Below are 19,375 nucleotides of genomic sequence, written 5' to 3'. Positions count from 1 at the left end.
AAAGCAGTTTAAAAGCCTGCATTTTTAGGCTATCATATGGAACAAATGTATCTGGAAAAGCTCCACCAATGTTGTAGGTAACATAAACTTCTATCCATGTAACATAATTTCATAGAAAGCTTTGCATATTTCAGCAAGACAATGCTAAAACCCATACTACATCAGTAACAACACCAGTGTTGGACTGACCTCCCTGCAGTCCATGTCCTTCAGCAACTGGAAACATTTATCCTGTTTTAGGTACATGGGGACAGACAGAAGTTTATAATTAAAGTTAAAAGAAGACGGGATGCTAATTAGGGCTTGGTAAACGTGGCCCTATCTTAACTTCTTTCAAATGTATTGTTGTCATCAAATTTAATTCATATATATATATATATATATATATATATATATCATTGGATTGTGTTTCAATGTGTTAAACAGTGTTCCAGTATTCCAGTGTGTTTTGTTCATCAGGGCGTCATCCTGTGTTTCTATTGTGTTTGTGTGTGTTTGATAAAATGATCAAATGATGTCTAATGTTTCTATTTCACTACACTGTAACCAGGAGAAGACCTTCAGGCGTGGGTGAGGAAGCTACACAGATGGGTGTGTCACTTATGTTGTTGTGTCTGCAGAAAGAGGCTGTCACACCACACAAGCTCCAGTGGAATCCATGAAAACTTGTTAGGTATTCATGGAAATTCTCCATATCAATCCACAACCTCAAAAGCCACCAGGAACTCCTGACATATTTTGTTTATAATAGCCATGGACTTAGACTGTTTGGGTTATGTGTAATGGTATTGGTGGTGTGTGATATGAATGTGTGGAAAGTCTGACACAAGCCTGGAGTGAAGTACCTCATAACAGCCACCCACTGTAAACACACTGCTGCCTAGTTAACAGCAGGAGGATGAAAACTTTCTGTCATGCAAATACAGCTGTTGTCTCTGTGGGTAAAACCTTCAATCACGTGCTGCACAGTGAAACTCAGTGGCTAAAATGGTGGCACAACCATTTTTCTAGATAACTAATGAATAATATATATGAACATCAGGCTCAAAGTCAAAGGGTCAAAGTCACTAAGCTTTACCCTCTGGAAACCAAACGCTGTCTTTGTAACAATTTAATGAAAAAACTGGAAAGAGCTAAAATCACCAGTCAGTAGGATTCATCCTCCAGTCATCATGATTATCGTCTAGTTGCTTTGACAGCAGGTGTAAATGAAAGTGGTTTGTACGTCTGTCTATAGAGTCATGCTGCCATTAAAGATGACATCAAATAATAAAGATAACAGTGAAAATATAACATGAACCATCTTTGAAGAAGCAAAACAGTTGCATTATGTGGTACACGTGAAAGGTTTTGTTTTGTCACTGGACACGCAAAGATGCAGCTTAGCGGGGCTTCCCTTCCACCAACAACATTACTCACTATATGAGCAACTTACTATAACTAATGCAATACTTATGGTTAGCTAAAATGAGCAAGGCACTGAGATTAGAGAGGCATTTCCTGATTCTGGATCTGTTTATCTGCTGGTTTTATATTTAGAACAAAACGGAAGCCACTGAGTGGGTGTGTTTGCAGGTCTTGGTGTGTGTAAGTGCATGCAAATGTGTTTTTAAGTATGTCTTAACAGAGCAGGTGAGTTAATGTTTATGTGCTTGCATTGCTGGTTATTAGCATAGAGAACAGAAATAGGCTGGATTCAGGTGTTCACTGTGGCTCATTGACTCTTGAGGTACTTTCTGTATCGTGATGCAGAGAGAAAAATCTTACTACTGATTAACCTGACACCAAATAAAATGTCATTACTGACGATCAAACGATTACAGTGCAGTAGTTATCATTTTTATCTGTTTCTTTCTTTCCACAAATATTAAAAAGTAACATTGAAATTACTGGCAGGTTTATAACATTGATCATCACTTTATAAAGCAATGAGCCATGAGTCCTGGCATTCACGTGAATGTTACTGCATCATATGCCACCCAACTAAACATTTTGGCAGGCCCAGCATAGCCATAACCTGGTGATGGAATCTCCTTACAAGGCAAAGTCATGCAGCAGGAGAATTTACACATAAACGTCTCAAAAAGACAAGTTTGTCAGATGTGGAACATTACGAACACCTAACTGAGATATGAAACACCTAACATCTCCATCCATTCAAGGACCTACAATTAGGAAAGGCCTATAACACAGTGGGCACAAATCTATCAATCACTACAAGACTTCCAAAGGTCCCATGTCTTAGTGGGATAAAGCTGTTTTGAAAGCAGGAGGAGTGCCACTGTGGACAGAATAAACATCCACCTGGTCATATAATTAGGTGAATAAAACTTTAAATGAATAGTTTTGCTTAAATAGAAAATGACACAAGGAAATATATCATGTGCTCACATGACATAGTATCGACCTACTTTTTAAAACCTGGTATGGCTCTTTTTTAAAGTCCTGCTGGGTAAAACCTTTGAACAAAAGAGTGTATATTCTTTTTCACACAGCTGCATGTGTATCCTTGTGATAGGAAATTGTGACTTTTGACACGTTTGTCGGTAAATCAAATGTGGTTGTAAAGGTTACACCTACAGCCACACAACTTTGAAGTTGACAAACCCGATGCAGCAACATGTTCACACAAATCTGTGATCTTAGTTTTACGTGCATGCAAACATTATGACATCATTTTTATTAACATATTATATTTAATTGGCATTGTAGAAATACATTTAGTTAGCCTTTGAATGTTTAACTTATTTGCTATTAACCTTTTTTTCCTTTTACTGGTGCTTGGGGATCCATGTGAATAAGAACTGGTGGCATCACTGAGCAAAAGACGTAGAGATGTGACGCTCATAAATGAATCAATTCTTTTGAAAAGCTCTTTTAAATGAACGATGGGAACCGAGTCACAGCTGTGAGACATTCTTTTTATATACAAATTTTCCACACTGCCTTCATCACATTTGTGACATCATAGAAGTCTGATGTCAAACACGCTCCATTCATGTGAGGCATCTATGGGCAGAGAGTATTGTTCAGAGTCAAATACTGTGAGTTCTATCCAAAGCATTTACGAGAATTTGCACTGACTGCTCAGGTTTATCCTTTTTTTTTATCTAATTATTTTTATATGTTTTTAATCTTGTATAGTATATTTTATATAGGTACATTATTTTGATTGTATGTCATTCCTATATATTGTGAAATTTTGTAAGATATTGTAAGAACGAGCCAGTGTTTTGAATGGCTTTTTGAAAGCCAGCTCCCTTCAAAGAGCCATAAATCCCATCTCTAAAAAGAGGCGACATGTGTCATTCAGGAAGTGTTAATTGGCCTGTACCAAATACAGCTCCATCACCATCATCATCAATAGGCGTATGCAAGAAAATATGTGTAATAAATTAAATTAAATTAAATTAAATTAAATTAAAAATAAAAAACTCCTGTTATAATTCAAAGTTGTGGTAAACAAAAGTTTTAAGATCTGACTTAAAAGAATTAAGGTTTGGAGCAGACTAAGTTTTCTGGTAGTTTGTTCTGGAAATTAGGAGAATAAAAACTTATTCTGATTCTTGCTTAGTTTTAACTCTCAGGAAGGAAAGTATACTTCACTCACATGATCTTAAGTCCCTTTTGCTTCCTGATTGTTAAGTCAGTTTAGTTTCTTTTGAGCAGATGGTTTAAAATTACCTTTTAAGTTTCAGTTATGGCTTCAGTTTAGTTTTATACATTTGACCTCTTAAGGGCCCTGTATAGTTATTTGTGTCCATTTTATGCATGTATGGGGTAAATAAAGCCCACTTTATCTGAAACCACCACTGTGTCCTCATGTCTCAGTTCCATACAGTGCTGCAGAAAGACCTGCGCTAGCAGGTGCAGAGCAGATGTAACTATCATTAGTGTCAGCTGAGACAAAATGTACCACGACCCTTAATATTCCAAACACCAAATTCAGCTGCAGTTTTTTAAAATTGTACTAATAATGATGAAGAAAACACAAACTTAAAATTTAAAAAGAAACATTTCATTAACATATTTAGATTTTTTCCTTGTAAAATTACTAAAAAGACCACAAGGATGTCATGCACCGGTGTGAAAACTGCATAAAGACATAAAGACACAAGAATGTGAAGACTTTCAACTGTATCTTTATCATGTGACTGAAAGCACATACAAGCGTTAAGAAAATTCAAGTTATATTCAATTTCAGTACTAACAAAGTTTCCAAAACAGGCAAGACTCCAGCACATACATTAATACTTTTAAAATAAGTTATTGAAATGATAATAATATATAACTAAACAAAGTTTATAAGAGTTAAACACAGCTACCAATTTAATGACAGCAACAATGATGTTTGTGGCTTTTATGTTCCAGTAGCAAAAGAACACAATAAATATAAAAATGACAGTAGATTACACATAAATAAGAAAAAGAAAGGTTAAGAAATACCAAAAATCTGATTTGATGTGCACAAGAGAAGATAAACTAAAATAACTACAACATCATGGTAGTAAATGTATTGCCAGCTTGTACAAACATTTCTTACAAACATTTTTTTAGACATAAACCTACATTTTTTAAATAATGAATCACTACAAGTTACAGCAGGTACACTGGTCCACTCTTAGTCCTCACATTTGTTCATTTTCTATGAATTTTCCACCATCATGTGGGTGGTTTCACCCACAGAAACCGTTTTTGTGCGTCTCACTATTCATCTTTTCAAACTGAGTGTAACAGGTACTGAAACTTAAGAACCAGTACAGCTGGGAAACAATCGCTCCACACACAAAGCTGTTTCTTTTGACCACTTTAATCTCTTCGTGATCTGCCTGCTCGATAAAGCCTTGCTACGTACAGGGCTGTGAGTTGGAATTTCATTTAAAAAAAGAAAAAGAAAAAAAAAAGGGAAAATACTGATCCAGTAACAGATGCACAGGGTGTGTGTGGGTGTGTGAGACACTAAACCATCTGGACTCCTTTGTATCCCTGCCCCTTCTGCTGCTTCTTCTGCTGGCAGGGGAATTTGTTTTTCTTATACCTGCAAAAATAACACAGCACATTAAATGACAAACATCAACACTGCTTAAAAATAATTTAATAACATCAAAGCTGCAGGATTTGGGGAAACAAGTAGTCTTTTTTTGGTGGTTTGGCTTGTACCAGTATTAAATAAGTGCTGGGAGAGATTTTTTACTATTAGCTACATCATTTGCCAATAAATACAGGTTTTAGATTATTCCAGCTGTCTCAGAGTCACACACAAAATTTACCATGTTTTATTTTAGCTGGATATGCAGGCAACTTTGAACAAAATACACCTGTAATATGCTATAATGCAAGCTGAACAAGATTAAATCTCATGTTACTTGTTGGTTTGTTGCTGTCTGGTGTTCATAACCCCCTGTATTCCTAAAACACACACACTGAAAACTTTAATGATGCTTTAAAGTGGTTCTTATTTATTAAGTCAACACTCTCGGAAGTACTTAAATCACATCAGAAGTTTTAAAATTATACAAACAAACATGCTCAGTGATACACAGTCATTTACAGATGTAAGCCTTACCACTTGCAGCAGAAGTAGAGAGCTCCGGCCACACCTACTAGCAGCAGACCCACACAGAAAATGATGAGAATTACTTGCTCTTCACTCCCTGGCTGAAAAACCAGCTCTGGGATGCTACACCTGGCGCCACTGAAGCCCTTCTCACAGCTGCAACACAGAGATGTCATGCATAATTACACTTAGGAGGCAAAGCAGCAGTTGCTCAAACCACCAACATGCACACATCACTGTGCTGAGTGAACATACTTGCAGTGGTGCTCATTGATGTCCACCAGCAGCATGCACTTGCCGTTGTTCATGCAGTAGTTGTCATACGAGCTGTCGCAGCTCTGAGTCGACCGCTTCACCACATGAGGGCGCTCTTCAACCTGCCCTGAAACAAGCAAGGGAAACATTTTCGTCTAAACATCTTTTGGACTAAGACTACATGTATCTAGATTTGGAAAAATATGATCAAAACGAAGAACTAAAGCTCACTTTCAAGCAACTATGATTTAATTTGTACCTTTAACTGTGTATTCATTATTCAATGTGTCTTTTAAAGCTCCATACTCCACAAATATGCATTACCTACATCAATAAGTTGGTAATTAAGGTTTAAGAAACAACTTTTAAATCAAAAGAGACCAAAATTCACAAGAATTCACTGCTGTTTTCTTTATTTACACAGATAATTTTCTGCTTATGAACTATTAATAAGACATTGTGATTTACATTTTCCACGGTTTTACAGACCAAAGTAAAGGCATCCTGAAGGCATTTGAGAGCTGACTTTCTGCATTAGAAAAACTTTTTGGCAGAGCAAAGCCTTTTCTAACATGAATTTCAGGTTGTTAAAAAGGTCTGTGTGAACTCATACCATGAAAAAAAGTAGGATTCAAGCCTAAGCCTTTAAGTTTCTTTTGTGCTATTCTTGCCAGTGTCATATCCATCCTTTGATCTGTTCACCATCACAATGCCTTATCTTCAACTGTACTTAACCTCCTAAAAACATCTTGCCAAAAAGCCTTGAAGGCTGTCCTCTCCCAGCAGCAGATAATAATCCAAATACCAGAGCAAACCACCCTTATTTATGGAGATTAGAACTATCAAGGCAAGAATATGTGAAAGAAAAATTAATAATCTTGCTTCCTGATTAATGAAGCTGATCCACTTGCACATTTTCAGAGTGGCTTCTGAAAACAAAAAATGCTGTGGCCACTTTGTTGGTAATAAATGGATCAGTCATATCAATCAAAGATTGAGCTATTCATCAGTTCGATGATTTAAACCACTTTAACCTTCACTACTGCACCAGGCACCTTCAAAAACAAAATACATGAAAACATTGTCAAAGGCTATCAAGAGTTCATAACACCCACATGATTGCTTTCAGTGGCTAAAATGCCATTCCTGGAACTTCAGACAAAAATAGTTTGAAGATAAAATTCTTGCACAAATGCAGGGATTTGTCTTACAGATCTCAAAGTGAACTGTTATCAACAGTTTTGAAGATTAGTTGCACTGTTGGATACCTGCAGATAGAGAGAAGGTGTCTGCAATTTGCAGTCTGGGTGACACACTCTTGGTGAGGGCATTCGGCCATATTAGCATGACACCTGTTGAACAAAAAAAAAAGAGAGAGGGGGGCGGGGGGTATTAATACACTAGAAATAAAATTGGAAAGTCATATTTAGAAATGAGTTGTATCAAGGACAAAATTTTATGATTACTAGACGTCTTTTATTTGCGTGTCTGCTTTGAATGCATGGGAGTCTTTTCAGAGTTGGAATTGGTTCAAAAATCTATTTTCCATTCTCCCAGTCTTTAATTAAAGTAGTTTTAGAGGCATAAAAGTTGCTATGATTCAAAATGTTACATGAAAATACTAATTACATACAAAAAAATTGAAATACTGAAATTGCATGCGTTTGCTTTCAGATTAGCTAAATCTGTGATTACCCGTATGAACGCTTTCACCTTATTTCAGCTCTGTCTTGCTAGAAAAAACAATGTATCTCAGTACTTTTGGTTTCTGTCTGGCATCAATCACGTCAGAGCCGGAATGGCAACACATGCTACATCCAACTGTTTCACATTTACTGGTCTAACCCTGTATTTTCTCACAACAAACTCTAACAATTCTAATTTTATCACTTCAACCCTTAACATTAACTTTATGGTTGCACTTCTCAACCTCCTAAACAGTAGTTTGTAACTAACATCCCAATACCACATCACAACCAGTCATGCACCTGCCATTTTTTTCTCGAGCTGCACGAGTTGCATGTTTGAACAACTAGAAGAACTACAAGGATGAGTGTGCCAGCAGATACGTCTCTCTGTACAAATCATCACAACTAAAAAAGGGACAGTTACAGGAAATGTTACAAAAAACCAAACATTTTCTCAGTAGCAATGTTTAAGCTACTTTTAAAGGGCTGAAGAGATTTTTTTCTTAAGCACTTTACTGGTATTATAGCATTTTTCTGCAGCTTGGGGTCAGTATCATAATTCTCTCATCTGTGCTGGTTGTGGTTGGATCGGGTTGTGTAGTAACCTCTGCTGTGGAAAAGACAGAAAACTACCTGGTGGTGAAGAATATAATAAAGCTTGTCTTGTGCGGAAGTCTTTTTTTTTATCTGTGCTTCTTTGCCATTGATAGTTTTCAATACTTCATTCTCTTTGTCATGAAATCCGTTGTTGACGTTCCCTCCCGGCTCTAGCTGGCTCAAGCTAACATATAATCAATTAGCACAGTGACATGAGTTATTGTGTGAGCACAATAACCCATTTCCAAACATAATCCTCCTTGTAGGCATGTTTGGCCAATTCTTAATTGAGTATGCATGAGAACATCAAGATGTGAAAATCTAAACTTGACTTCACTGTGTTAAGGACAGAGGGGAAAAAATAAAGTAGCTGTATAATTTTTTAATGACGCAGTGGACTGTTGTTTCTATACCAACATCCTGTCATGATATTGAGTTATTTAACTGATTTTTAAAACATACATTCAAAACGACAAACCTTACAGGACCAGTGAAAAGTAAAGATCATAGTTTCACGTTAAGGGATGTTATTTTTCTGATTAAACCACATTTATCCAGTCAGTTTTCTTTTGATGAGAAACTCCAGAAATGAAATGTGGGGAAAAAATCATTTGGTGAGAATAGTTTGAGTGTCTGCCAACTGCTGGATGTGACGTGGAGTTGCTTGCACGGCCTGGCCCACATGCCTGTACCGACCTGCACAGATTTATAATGCACACCCACATTCCAGCAGACAGGATGGGAAAACACAGAAACCTTGATGCAAGATGTGTCTTGTTATGAATCTTGCAATAAAAAATAAATAAAAAAACAGATATTTCTCTATTTTCAGTGAATTCAAATAAGGTTTTTGGCGTTTCTAAAAAAGCTGAATGGTGTGAAGTTAATTATTGCTAGAAGTAGTGACAAAGCAACTTCTCCAGAGCTGATTAATCATCACTCATCAGCTCATGTTGACCAGTAGCTACTGACTAATTCTATGAGAAAATCTGAGTTAGTCACCTTTTCACTTCTGAGGTGAGAATAAAACTTTCAATTTTTATTCAACAGACAATGCCTGGAAAAAGAATTACATGCAAAAAACTGTTCAATGCTTTACTGAAACCTCTATTTTCCAGTAAGAAGTGTCTTCTGAAGAAAATCTTGAGTGTTTTTTTTTTATTAGAAGTCACTTTTGTTTGGTGAAATCAAATCAAAGATTTACTTTTTTAATTAATAGCTCAGGTTTAGATGCAAAAGAAATCATGGATGAGGTTTTAAAATGATGCACTGTCATGGCAAGTGTTCACATCTGTAAAAGGAAGCAGAATTTTAAAGTCCACTCAGTGTGATTCACATGATGAATAACAGTAAAACAGATGTAACCAGGGATAAACTCATGTTCATGATGAATTACCACTTAATAAAAAAAACTAAGTCGTGTAAACAAAGAAAAATATAAACTATCATTAAGCGATTATTGTTTATTTAGTTGAGAAATGGAAAAAGTCTTTCAGTATTTGCAGTGTTTGCTAAAATTTCCCTCTTCAGTCTTTTTGTGGCTCTTCAGGTTTCTTTTGTGACCCTCTGAGGGGCCCAACCCATAAACTGGGAAACACTTAACTAAAAAGATTTAATCATTCAAACATAGTTAACATTGTTTTAAATACTTAAGTTTTATTTAAATATGTAAACATTTTTACACATCAGTATTTACTGATATTTAAAGAGGGATCATATTGTTTCCATACTTCTTCTCCGGCTTCCTTACGTATGACATTTTCTAGGCAAGAATAAACCTGAAGAAGCGAACTGTTATGATGTATTATTCATGTTTGAATTGGCAGTGTTGTTCAGCATACCTATGGCACTGAGCTCAGCAACATTAATTCATCACCTCAGCTGGAAAAGTCCTTTATTTGTGTTCAAAGTTGGTTTTTGGAGAGTAACATAACTTATAAAACACGTGAAAGACACACATAAAGTAAAATAAAATAAAAAGTTATTTAAGTAAAACTACAATAAAGAATTGGCAGCTAAATGTACCATTTTAATATAAACACTAACTTGCACAGTATATACTGCTGGGAACTCACACTTCAGGACTATGTTTGCTTCCTAAATTTCCTGCTGTGAATAAATTGGCACATAGGTGAGCAATTATGACATCCAGGAAATCTTTTTATGATTTGAATTGTGCCTTATACTCAATAAGGGATATTTTTAACTTAAAAATGCACCATTAAAAAAACAATATATACAACAATAACAATATGCAATACAACTAATGTCCTGTTTCCTTAATGATCCTAAAAACGTAATCCATATTTATTGCTCATTTTGTGATTGTTGAGTACATTTATGCATTATCAAGAATTTTTGTAAACTCAGGTTGTTTCTTTTATATACACAACAGAAATATTAAAGAATATTACAAAGTTGTAGTCAGTATATTAACATTACAAATAGTGTCATTATTTGTTTGCATCTTCTTTTTCAAATAATCTTATGGCTTGAGATAATCTGAAATAATCTAATTTAGGCTTATATAGTATTTAGTAACATTATGCAAATACTTTGGGAGAGTAAGTCTAAAGAATTATGTTGTCTTTTTCTTAATTTGACTTTCACGTTTAAAAGCGAACTTTTAAAGCACTGAAATAAAAATCCTAACTACAGTTACTCATATAAGTATACAAAACACACTATTTCAAATTATTCAAGTGTCCAACAATATACCCACCTGTGTTGTCACAATCACTTGATTCACTGATTTAGTATTTTAAACAGTAGGATAATTAGGCTAAATGAGGGTTTGGATGTACCATCAGGTAACTGCATCAAGAGTAAAAGCATGTCTGGAGAAGTAAAAAAAATAAATAAATAAATAAAAAATAAAAATAAAAATTAGCATTTAAAGCATTATCGAAATGTTACTTAATGTGCGTCACATTTCTGCCTTTGCTTCGTTTGTGGGCTCAGTCCACACCTTCCGACAGTCAACGTACAGCAGTTATATTATAACCTGCGTCTTTTAATATGTTCAACAATATATAAATGTAAAACAGACTTTACCAATAAGTGAGAGGAGAGCTGGGGAGGTCTTGTTTCCCATTTCAGAGTCGATGGGTCGCTGCCAGGAAGTTCTTCTTCTTCAGGTATGCAGGATGAGACGCTTCCGACTTGTACGAGTGACTGCAAGGAAGAGGTGCGAGCGAAGAAGATTGCGCTTGTAGACACACAATGGAAGCCAGTGGGCTCAGTCTTGCGGTCTGGGTGTGGTGGAAACACTCCTCTAATTCCTTCACTTCAAAAGGTCCGACAACTCCTACAAACCCCTGAAAGCACCGGAGGCTTTGTGAAGCTGTGTACTTATTATACTGATACGACTTTATATTAAACTGAGCTGAAGTCCAGCTCATATTGATTAAGAAAGCAGGCAAAAGTAGTTGCAGGTAGAAGCTAAATCAACGGCGAAAGTATAGTTAAATTCTGAAAAGTTATTTAGTCTGTCATGTGATTGAATTTAAGTTTAAATTATTCCTGTAGCAATGCATCACTTTATATCATCACATTTTGCTTAAATAATTCAGTGTAAATCAATTTAGAAGACATACTGTGGTGCTGTCGGTTGTATGGTACAGTGTTGGAGTCACCCTTTATTTCGTAATATGTGGACAGGAAAACAGAGTAATTTATTTAAACGTGTTAAAAACCAACAGAAACAGAAGATAAGGTATAAAAAAAAAATAAATAAATAAAAGAAAAAACTTTTTTTTTTTTTGCAGTTTTAACAATCTGGAAAAATCAAGTCCAGCATTCCTGAACAAGCTTTCTTGTAATTTCTTTAATCTCTAGCCTTAGAGGGACATCTCAAAGATCTTCTTTGGATGTTGGCTGCCTTTTGTTCAGTTCTTAATCAAGATTATCCCACACTGCTAGCGTTGAAGTCTGGGCTCTATGAGGATTCACCCTGTTGGACCTGTTGCTCCTGATTTTCAGTCTAGTTTTTGTGTTATTCATCAGTGAAGACCATTTCAAAACCTTTGTCCTGTTTCCTTTCATTAAGAATGACTTCTTTAAGACCATTTCTGATGAGGCTTTTGTCAACAAATGCATCAGCCGAAGGTTGAGATGCATGCCTTAGGTTCAGCTTCAAGTCTTTGGAGGATTTCCCTCAAGGACATCATGTTCACTGTAGTTTTTTGTTTGTGTTTTTAAGCCTGAAGCTTCTTTTCCCTCCTCATACAAATCCAGTTTCTTCACTTTTTTTTTCTTTTTAGCAAATGGCTGTTTGGGAATCACCTTGTTGGTACAGAAATTATATTTTATGCTGTCAGATGGGAACAATTCCTAATGATACAATTTAAAACAGTTTCTTTTCAAAGTTGTTTCTTGTGGTAACACAACATTGGTTCATTTAGTGTCATAACAAAAATCGTATCCTTCTGAAAACGGTCAGGCTCACAGATTGGACTGAAAATGACTGAATAAAAAAATTTGAAAGATCAGAAAGCCTGAAGAATTGTTGCTGGAGGTCACGTTCACAGTCAAGGCTCCTTAGCAAGATATAAAGAAATGGGGGTTGCCCAAGGCTTTTGCACAATGCAGTACTTAGAGGGAGTTTTTTTTCTAACACTCCTTGATGCAAAACTTTACAACCTACTTCTTGAAACAAGTTTACCATGTTACAGACTTTCACATGTTTAAGTGCGTCTTTTTTTTCCCTTTACCTTTTAGAATTAATAGACCTCTCTCACAGTTTGAGTGCAGATTAATGAGCATTATCCTTTAGTAAAAGTAAAAAATCCAATGAGCTTGCACCAGTTTTTGAAGTGTAAATTTTCAAATCATACACTACAAATAATAACTCAATTATTTGAGTGCAAAGACATTCAAGCAACACATGTTTTTTTTTTATTAATTTATTAAAAAAAAACTTTAAATAAACTGAAAACAAATAATTTAATTGTCATAACATTACTATAAATATGTTAAGTGGCCTCTTTAAGTCTTAAAATGACAGTACTGATAAGAGATAAAAACTTTTTAACATATAGGACACCACAAGATGTTATACAACAATCTTTCCGCATCCAGTAACAGAGATGAAGACGTTGAAGAAGTCACACTGACGTCTCAGATGGTGCAGATTTTATCAGTGGTGCTGATTTTACACATCTGTAAGCAAACAAACATCACAGAAGTTATTCTTTTACTCTTGGCAACGCTGTAATACATTTTTATCAAAAGATCAAAATGTTTTTGTTATCAAAAGTTTTGTCATGCCACAAGATGACAAAAATGTAAACTTGTGAGCAAGATCTGTAGATTTCAAAATTCCACAAAGCCTCAGTCTTTCCTAGAAGTGTAATGTAAAGCCTGCAGATACTCACCTCTTATAGGCACAGCAGTAAGCGATGATGGTTACGAGGGTGATGAGCATGATGGCCCCAAAGCTGATGCCAATCACCTTATCTAAATTAGGCACAGTGCGAGTGAGATCAGTGAAGACCATGCAACGTGGTCCGCTGTATGGAGGCTTGCAGCTGCAGATCAGAGAAATGTGTGAGTGCATTCCAAACACAATCCATCATGTGCAGAGGAAGATTTTTTACTGATCAAAGGGAATATGACACATGGAGCCCCGAGTGAGCTGTGTTTGCATGTGTAAAACTACATTCAATCTTACATGCAGGAAGGCTTATCGCTGTCTTGGGGGAACATGCACTGGCCACCGTTTCCACAGAATTCTTTATATGTCTCTCCACATGACATTTTGACTAAACGCCAAACACGGGGCTCCTCCACACTGCCTGGTGAGAGAAAGAGACCATATCCATATTAGCACATTTTGAATAATGCTTTGAGAATAAAATTTTAAAGGACTGATATTTCAAGTACTTAGAGTAAAATATGTAACCAAACCTAATCACGCATCATTTACATATATAGACAGTTTTATTCTGTAGATTAAAGGGACTGATCTTGAAAATTTGTACAGATTTCAGTTCAAATGAAAATCTTTCCTGAGTGTAGTATAAAACAGCCTTTGTGTAAACTGACACAAAGTCAGTCTGACGATGCTTACTGTTGACAATGTGCGTTGTCAGCGATGAATTTGAGACAGGAGGAGCTGCGGTGGTCTGAACATCATTACTCAGCACTGCAGACTGAACTGCTGTAGTCAGAAGAAGCAGCACCATCCCTGCTGTGGGTATAGCTGGAAAACATGGAAGGAAATATCAGAAAATAGACCTACACTGAATTTTAGACTTCAAAGTGGAAACTCTTAACTGGAACATCATTTCTTTTCTACTTTAAGACACCACAAACAGCACATTTCAGTTTGTTATCGAGAGCTCTGAGTGTGCTGATGATAAACTGTAACATAATAACAAACTGAAAGGAATGATTCTTCGTTCATTTCAGCCACTTAAAAGTCAGAAACAGTATAAATGAACTCACCCTTGTGCAGGATTGTTTCTCTTTGTGTAAACATTTTGTCTTCTGAGAACGTGATGTTTGCTGCTCAGCTCTGTCTACCTGTTCAGGTGTTTGCTGAAGCTTTTTATACCGTACACCAACTGATGACAACACTTCCTCAACCAATCAATGACGTGAAGAGTTTTTGAAAAAAATGAAAGGTATTTCCTTCATTTTCATGCATGCAGAAACAAAGTCCACGGGCTGATGGATGGGTAGTCGCGGTGGTGGGAATCACGTGATTACCCAGAGAATCCTATATTGTTGCTTCTTCTCTGGAACAACCGACACAAGCCTCTGGACGGCTTGAAAGTCTAACTGTAAGATCCAAGAGGTTGCTTCACTCATAATTATGGGAGTTGCGCAAGCTTCCGTTCCTTTAGAAAAGTGAAGGCTTTTTTCTTAGATTTCTCTGAGCCTTTTAGTGTAACATAACGTTGGAGGACAAGTATGTAGTCTAAGACCAACAGAGACAGAAGTGACTGCTGGTTTAAAGATGAATTAAATCATCATTGGTTGGATGAAAGCTGATTAAAGTTGGCCTCCAGTTATTTGTCAGTCTGTTGATTAAGTACCTCTTTGGGTTTTATAAGCTGTAATTACAAGTTTTATATCAGTTCCTGCATTTCTATAAATTATGAACATATAATTTGCTCATGACTTAAAGATCATTTGTAAACAATTAATGAAACTAAAATCTGGGTTGACAGGTTGTGGAAAATCCACCCCCAGTGTTACCTTTGTTATTTTAGCAGAGATACTGTAGTTTTGTTTCTTCATCTTAAAAGTCAAACTCAACAACCAAATTTTCTGTAATGAAACATTTTTTTCTTCTGAAGCAAGAATGCATAAAAACACAAATTGCAGTGAATGTTAGAATTCGGAGTCCTGAAATATATCAAAGTTACTCAAAGCAGATTGGTCCTGGATTATCTTCTTAACACTGAGAAATGTATGTTGTTTTGATGCAGAACTTTTTTTTCCCTGAATCATTAAATGTAGGGGTGGGTGCCCATTTTCCTGCTGAACCCTTTGAATCATGTGTCAAACTCAAGGCCTGTGGGCCATATCCGGCCTGTGATGGATTATTTTTGGCTCGCATGATCATCACTGTTAGAGCTGGCCTTTTGATAGAGTGCAAGCATCACTATAATACTGCAAGTCCCACAGAGCATACCTCCCTCGTTCCCTAGCAGCCTGACAGAGCTACTCCTCTTTGCCAACAACCCCTCTCCTCAAAAAATGGTGAAAGGAAAAGTGGACTTTGTGAACAGAGCACATGTTTTCAGATGTAAAGGACAAAGATGTGTGTCTTCTGTGTGGAGACAGTGAGGCTGTAATGAAAGAATAAAACGTAAGAAGACACTTTAAAACAAAGCACCACGACAGATACGTCTGGACAGAAAACATAGTCTCCAAAAGGGAGAAGAGTTATCAACCCTTTAGGCGCCAGAGTTTTTTAAGTTTTTAAGGGAAACTGTAAGTGAGAAAAAATGTTGAATATAAACCAAATTTTATGGTGGCAGTAAAATTACTAATCTAAGTTAACATTGTGACTTCACAGGTTGGTAGCTGTATTAAATTCCATATATATATATATATGTTTAAGTATATAAATACCTGTAAAAAACTGACCTTCAATACAGTTTAATTTTTTGCATTCTTTCTCATGCTCTTACAGGGCTTTTGATTTTTCCAGTGAGGAAATGGCTGTTATTTGCCTGTAGAAAATGTTTTCCCTTGAAATTATTCTGAAAAGAAAAAATGCACAAAGAGCCATAAGAAGTCAATGCAACAGATTTTAAAAGGCATTTTCTCATTTTTTAGTGATTAATGTTGTTTTATAGGCAATAACTAACAGGTTTTGTTAGTTCCAGCTTCAGTGTTTGCATTAAAGTCATTATTAAAAAGTTTTAATTAACATAGAACCAGTCTGGCCCTCAACTTGTTCCAGTTTTTCATTTTGTCCCGCTGTTTATTTGAGTTTGACATTCCTGAATTAAATCATCTGTGAGTGAGTGGTTGGTTTCCCAGCCGTAGTATAAATGTCTATCATGTCATTTCTTATCTGTGCTCTTCGAGTTTTAGTTATTGTAAAAATAAAATGGATTGTGTATGACCCACACTGACTGTTCTGGCCTCTTCACTGAAGCCCTGGTATGCTACAGATGTATCAATTTATAAGATCACATTTTGCTTAAATTATGGGCTGTAAATCAATTTGGAAAACATACTATAGTGCTGTTTTAAAGTGTATCAGTTGTACGGTACTGTGTAAGTGTTTGGAGTCAACCTTTATTTCTGGACAGGAAAATAGAGAGGAGGCAGTAATTTATTTAAACGTGTTAAAAATCAATGGAAACAGAAGAGGAGGTAAATAATAATAAAAAATCATAATAAAAACAGGTTTTTGCAGTTTTAACAACCTGGAAAAATCCAGTCCAACATTCTTGAACAACCTTTTTGTAATTTCTTGAGTCTTCAGGAATAGTTCTAGAGGGACATCTCAAAGATCTTCTTTGGATGTTGGCTGCCTTTTGTTCAGTTCTTTATCAAGATTATCCCACACTGCTAATGTTGAGGTCTGGGCTCTAAGGAGGAGTCACTCTGTTGGGCCTGTTGCTGCAGATTTTCTGTCCAGTTTTTGTGTTATTGATCAGTGAACATCATGCAACGTGGTCCAGTGTATGGAGGCTTGCAGCTGCAGATCAGAGAAATGTGTGAGTGCATTCAAAAGGTCAACACCAACCATCATGTGCAGAGGAAATTTTTTACTGATCAAAAGGAATATGACACATGGAGCCCCTGGTGAGCTGTGTTTGCATGTGTAAAACTACATTCAATCTTACAGGCAGATGGGTTCATCGTATCCTGGGGGGAACATGCACTGGCCACCGTTTCCACAGAATTCTTTATATGTCTCTCCACATGACATTTTGACTAAACTCTCAACATGGGGCTCCTCCTCACTGCCTGGGGAAAGAAAGAGACCATGCATTGAGAATAAAATCACAAAATTTTAACAGTTTTTAAAGGACTGATATTTCAAGTACTTAGAGTAAAATATGTAACCGAACCTAATCACGCATCATTTACATATATAGACAGTTTTATTCTGCAGATTAAAGGGACTGATCTTGAAAATTTGTACAGATTTCAGTTCAAATGAAAATTTTTCCTGAGTGTAGTATAAAACAGCCTTTGTGTAAACTGACACAAAGTCAGTCTGACGATGCTTACTGTTCACAATCTGTGTTGTTGGAGATGAATTTGAGACAGGAGGAGCTGCGGTGATCTGAACATCATTACTCATCACTGCAGACTGAACTGCTGCAGTCAGAAGAAGCAACACCATCCCTGCTGTGGGTATAGCTGGAAAACATGGAAGGAAATATCAGAAAATAGACCTACACTGAATTTTAGACTTCAAAGTGGAAACTCTTAACAGGAACATCATTTCTTTTCTACTTTAAGACACCACAAACAGCACATTTCAGTTTGTTATCGAGAGCTCTGAGTGTGCTGATGATAAACTGTAACATGAATAACAAACTGAAAGGAATGATTCTTCTTTCATTTCAGCCACTTAAAAGTCAGAAACAGTATAAATGAACTCACCCTTGTGCAGGATTGTCTCTCTTTGTGTAAACATTTTGTCTTCTGAGAACGTGATGTTTGCTGCTCAGCTCTGTCTACCTGTTCAGGTGTTTGCTGAAGCTTTTTATGCTGTGCACCAACTGATGACAACACTTCCTCAACCATTTAATGACGTGAAGAGTTTTTGAAAAAAATGAAAAGTATTTCCTTCATTTTCATGCATGCAGAAACAAAGTCCACGGGCTGATGGATGGGTAGTTGCGGTGGTGGGAATCACGTGATTACCCAGAGAATCCTATAATGTTGCTTCTTCTCTGGAAGAACCGACACAAGCCTCTGGACGGCTTGAAAGTCTAACTGTAAGATCCAAGAGGTTGCTTCACTCATAATTATGGAAATTGTGCAAGCTTCCATTTCTTTAGAAAAGTGAAGGCTTTTTTCTTAGATTTCTCTGAGCCTTTTAGTGTAACATAACGTTGGAGGACAAGTATGTAGTCTAAGACCAACAGAGACAGAAGTGACAGCTTCTTTAAAGATGAAGTAAATCGTCATTAGTTGGATGAACGCTGATTAAAGTTGGCCTCCAGTTATTTGTCAGTCTGTTGATTAAGTACCTCTTTAGGTTTTATAAGCTGTAATTACAAGTTTTATATCAGTTCCTGCATTTCTATAAATTATGAACATATAATTTGCTCATGACTTAAAGATCATTTGTAAACAACTAATGACACTAAAATCTGGTTTGACAGGTTGTGGAAAATCCACCCCCACTTTTTTTCTTCTGACGCAAGAATGCATAAAATTACACATTACAGTGAATGTTGGAGTCCTCAAATATATCAATGTTACTAAAACCAGATTGGTCCTGGATGATCTTCTCATTACTGAGAAATACATTTTTTCTGAATCATTAAATGCAGTGGTGGGTGCCCATTTTCCTGCTGAACCCTTTAAGTGATACTTGATGTGCACTAGAGCAAACAGTTTACAATCCCAATTCCAAAAAAGTTGGGATGCTATGGAAAATGTAAAAAGAAATAGAAAGCAATGATTTGCTAATCTCATAAACCAATATTTTCTTTATAGTACAACATAGAAAACATACCAAATGTTAAAGGGGAAGCACTTTACTATGTCATGAGAAATACTAGCTCATTCTTAATTCAATGGGAGCATTATGCCAAAAAAAGAAAAAAAAAAGTTGGAACAGGGTCAT

The 19,375-nt window shown here is 36.2% G+C and overlaps 2 protein-coding genes across 2 annotated transcripts; both read right to left on the bottom strand.

Annotated features, from left to right (window-relative positions):
- Window positions 1-4,126: 4,126 nt before the first annotated feature.
- On the bottom strand, window positions 4,127-11,304 carry LOC121648388 (proepiregulin-like). Its single transcript, XM_041998446.1, has 5 exons — window positions 11,152-11,304; window positions 7,081-7,164; window positions 5,813-5,939; window positions 5,567-5,713; window positions 4,127-5,038 (listed from the first exon to the last, which is right to left on the bottom strand). The coding sequence occupies exons 1-5, from the start codon at window positions 11,189-11,191 to the stop codon at window positions 4,960-4,962; spliced, it is 477 nt and encodes a 158-aa protein (XP_041854380.1). The 5' UTR covers window positions 11,192-11,304; the 3' UTR covers window positions 4,127-4,959.
- Window positions 11,305-12,994: 1,690 nt separating this feature from the next.
- LOC121648547 (epigen-like) lies at window positions 12,995-18,287 on the bottom strand. The gene is made up of 9 exons (XM_041998745.1): window positions 18,181-18,287; window positions 17,803-17,934; window positions 17,412-17,535; window positions 17,228-17,263; window positions 14,545-14,564; window positions 14,168-14,299; window positions 13,769-13,892; window positions 13,473-13,625; window positions 12,995-13,257 (listed from the first exon to the last, which is right to left on the bottom strand). The coding sequence occupies exons 1-9, from the start codon at window positions 18,212-18,214 to the stop codon at window positions 13,203-13,205; spliced, it is 810 nt and encodes a 269-aa protein (XP_041854679.1). The 5' UTR covers window positions 18,215-18,287; the 3' UTR covers window positions 12,995-13,202.
- Window positions 18,288-19,375: the final 1,088 nt, after the last annotated feature.

This window comes from Melanotaenia boesemani, chromosome 11 (assembly GCF_017639745.1).
Source record: "Melanotaenia boesemani isolate fMelBoe1 chromosome 11, fMelBoe1.pri, whole genome shotgun sequence".
Classification (NCBI taxonomy): domain Eukaryota; kingdom Metazoa; phylum Chordata; class Actinopteri; order Atheriniformes; family Melanotaeniidae; genus Melanotaenia; species Melanotaenia boesemani.
This window is presented reverse-complemented; position numbering and strand designations above follow the sequence as displayed.